We start from the raw sequence: 3,060 nt of genomic DNA on the forward strand, positions 1-3,060 counted from the left end.
ATTGTGATGCCAACTAAAATAGCTACAGATGGATCAATTTTTGAAAGTTCTTCAATTACTAAAACGGTTGTGGTAAAAGAACAACCGGATCCTCCAAAATCTAATGGAACTTCGATTCCCATTAACTAAAATCATTAAAACATTATTTTACATTGGGAGGGGGGGGGGAATACAACATTTAACATGATGTAAAAGTTTATAAATTCAACATGAACTTACCCCATTTTCAAATAACATTTGAATCACATTTTCCGGCATGTATCCATCTTCGTCCATTTTTTTAACATGAGGAGCTAATTTCTCTGCAGCAAATTTCGCCACTGAAAAGGGAATCAAAAGCTTATTGTAAAGCTAGAATATTTCATTTATGTTTTAAAACCTGAAAAAAATATAACATTTACCATAAAACGTTTTTTTAACTAATTTAACTTTTTAAAATACAAATTCATTAAAAAAAAAAATTTTTCCACAGTTTTGAAACTCTCGATAAACACTCATTTAAAAATTAATGCTTTTTTTTTCGTATCAACTTTTTTGTAAATTAAAAATATCAATAAGTTGTTTTTTCTTACTATTTTACAGTGCTTTAATTTAAGTAAATTATAAATAATTTAATTTAAGAAATTAAAATAATAAGCATTACCTGTTGTTTTCATGACTGATTCGTCTTCTGTTAGGTAACATAATGGAAGTGGTTTTGAAGCCGTTACGAAAGATTCATTATGTATTAAACGACGTTGTAACCTCGTCTGCAAAAAAAATTTCATTAAATTAAAAACAAAAAGATTTCAATTTTATTTTTAAAATATAATTTTAAAAGTATATATTATTATTCATTTATTTATTTACCCTTTATTAATATTTTATATTATGTTTTAATTATTAATTATTAATTAAGAAAGTAAAAGTAGATGTATTAATAATAATAATAAAAAGCCACAAAAAAACTGTTATAGAATTTTAACAGATGACAAACGTTAATCGTTTAACCGAATAAATAAAATTGTATAAAACAAAAGAAAATCAAACGATAATATATTGTCAACAAAAAAAATTTTTTCGAATAATTAAAAAATTTTACGTTTTTAATTAATAATGAATTTTTAAAATTATGTTAATTAAAACTTTAACCAAAAATTTATTAAAATCAAGAGGTATTAATAGTCAAAGTTAATTGAAAAAATTATTTTAGCGGTTAATTGTTTTTTTTTTTTTTTTTTTTTTTTTATAAATAAAAATTTAATTAATTAAATTTTAATATTACAAACCACAGGTCTAAATAATTTTCTGTACATGTTAAAAAAAAAAAAAAATAAATAAATCAAATACTGTTAAAAAAAAAAATGAGATAAGAACGACAATGTTGTCACTACTGACATGAAATCACTGTAACGAAATAAAATGTTTACACTGCGCATGCGCGCGATTACGTATTGTATAAATCATCTTAAATTTTTTTTTTGAAAAAATATTTGTTTTAAAAATTTCCATGTTTTTTTTTTATTTTTTTTTATTTTTCAATTGTTCTTTTGAAGAATAATTTTTTTTTGTGAAATTAATGAAAAAAAATTTGTAAAGTTACAAATATAAAATTTAATTTAAAAAAAAAATTTGAGTGACTTTTAAAGTTTTCCCTTTGTAATTATAATTTATAAATATTTAAAATTATTATTTTTGCATTTATCATCAAAATGATTATTTATTCATATTATATTATTACTAAATAAATATTTGTTTAGAAATTTAAATTATTTTTTAATTATATCCTTAACGGATTAAAGTAGTTTTACGTCACAATTTTATTATCGAAGTGAATTCTTACATTTTAACGGAAATTATTTGTTTTTGTTTTTTTTTTTTAAATTTTAAAAATATATTCTTTTATTTTTATTAAAGAAAATTTATTTTAATTTTAATTACCTTTACCCATCTTTAAAAACGTTAACGGAAACTTTTTAAAAAAAAAAAAAAAAAAAACAGTAGAGAAATTTGTCGCCATTTTTTAAATTTTCATTCCAATCATTTTGTTTTAAAGTTTTGACCATAGAGGGCAGCCTTAAAAAAAAAAGGCGGGAAAGTTTTATCTAATGAAAAGTTTAGCAAACGGTCAAAATAAACAAATATTACAAACCATCTCAACACAAAAAATATTTTTTTTTTAAATATCAAAGTACATATTTGGGATTGACATAATAGTTTATTTTTATTTAATATTTGATTTTAAGAGAGTAAAAGATTACGTGACAACATTCAAGTTCATAATTGTGTACTTACAAAAAGGATTTCACATAATTTTTTTTACAATAAATACCTGCCATTATTTTATTAAAATAAAACATTTTAACCGTTCATTCACAATTAAAAAATTCAATACAATTTCAATGTTAATTTATATATATATTTAACTATAAATAAATGATACATTTAATTTATATTAAAATTTTTAATAAAAAAAAATGCTTTTTTTTTTTTTAAACAATCAATTGTTAACCACTAAAATTATTTACACCTATAACTAACTACCTTAGCTTTTTGTTACTGTATGTTTACAATTTTTTTTTTTTAAATTACATCATAGCACAAAACTCCTTAAAACCAAAAAAAAAAAAAAAATTAAATTTCTTAAAAATATAATTATATTAAGGCTTTTAATATATATATTTCCTCCGTACACATGAGCAATTTATAAATTGACTGTATATAAAAAAAAAAAAACTTTTTTAATTGTGCTTAAATATATATATATATATATATTATAAGGTATTATTATTATTAATTTATTTCGAGCATTTAGAGAGTTAGAGAAATTTATTTATTTATTCCTCGACCGACGTTTTTATTTTTTTTTTGTTTTTAAAAATAATATTGCATTTTTTTTTTTTTTTTTAAAGCACTTATTACATCTATAACTGTAAGCTTGAGCTAATTTAATACATAAGGTTCACTTTTAGTTTTTTGTTAAAAAATGAGCTAACCTATCTGTCCTAAAAGCTTAAACATAATATTACAATGTATAAAAACCAACTTTCGTAGTTGTAAAATTCCATTCGCGAAAATTAG

General features: G+C 20.2%; 1 protein-coding gene across 1 annotated transcript in view; it reads right to left on the bottom strand.

Annotated features, from left to right (window-relative positions):
• Phum_PHUM226980 (Short/branched chain specific acyl-CoA dehydrogenase, putative) overlaps positions 1–656 on the bottom strand; it is a gene marked incomplete at both ends in the record, with an annotated part of 1,998 nt that extends 1,342 nt beyond the window's left edge. Inside the window, 3 exons of the mRNA XM_002425853.1 lie at positions 15–125; positions 220–320; positions 644–656. Coding sequence (XP_002425898.1) covers positions 15–125; positions 220–320; positions 644–656 — 225 coding nt within the window. The remainder of the gene's footprint in view (positions 1–14; positions 126–219; positions 321–643) is intronic.
• Positions 657–3,060: the final 2,404 nt, after the last annotated feature.

Source organism: Pediculus humanus, genomic scaffold (genome assembly GCF_000006295.1).
Source record: "Pediculus humanus corporis 1103172107590 genomic scaffold, whole genome shotgun sequence".
NCBI classification, from domain to species: domain Eukaryota; kingdom Metazoa; phylum Arthropoda; class Insecta; order Psocodea; family Pediculidae; genus Pediculus; species Pediculus humanus.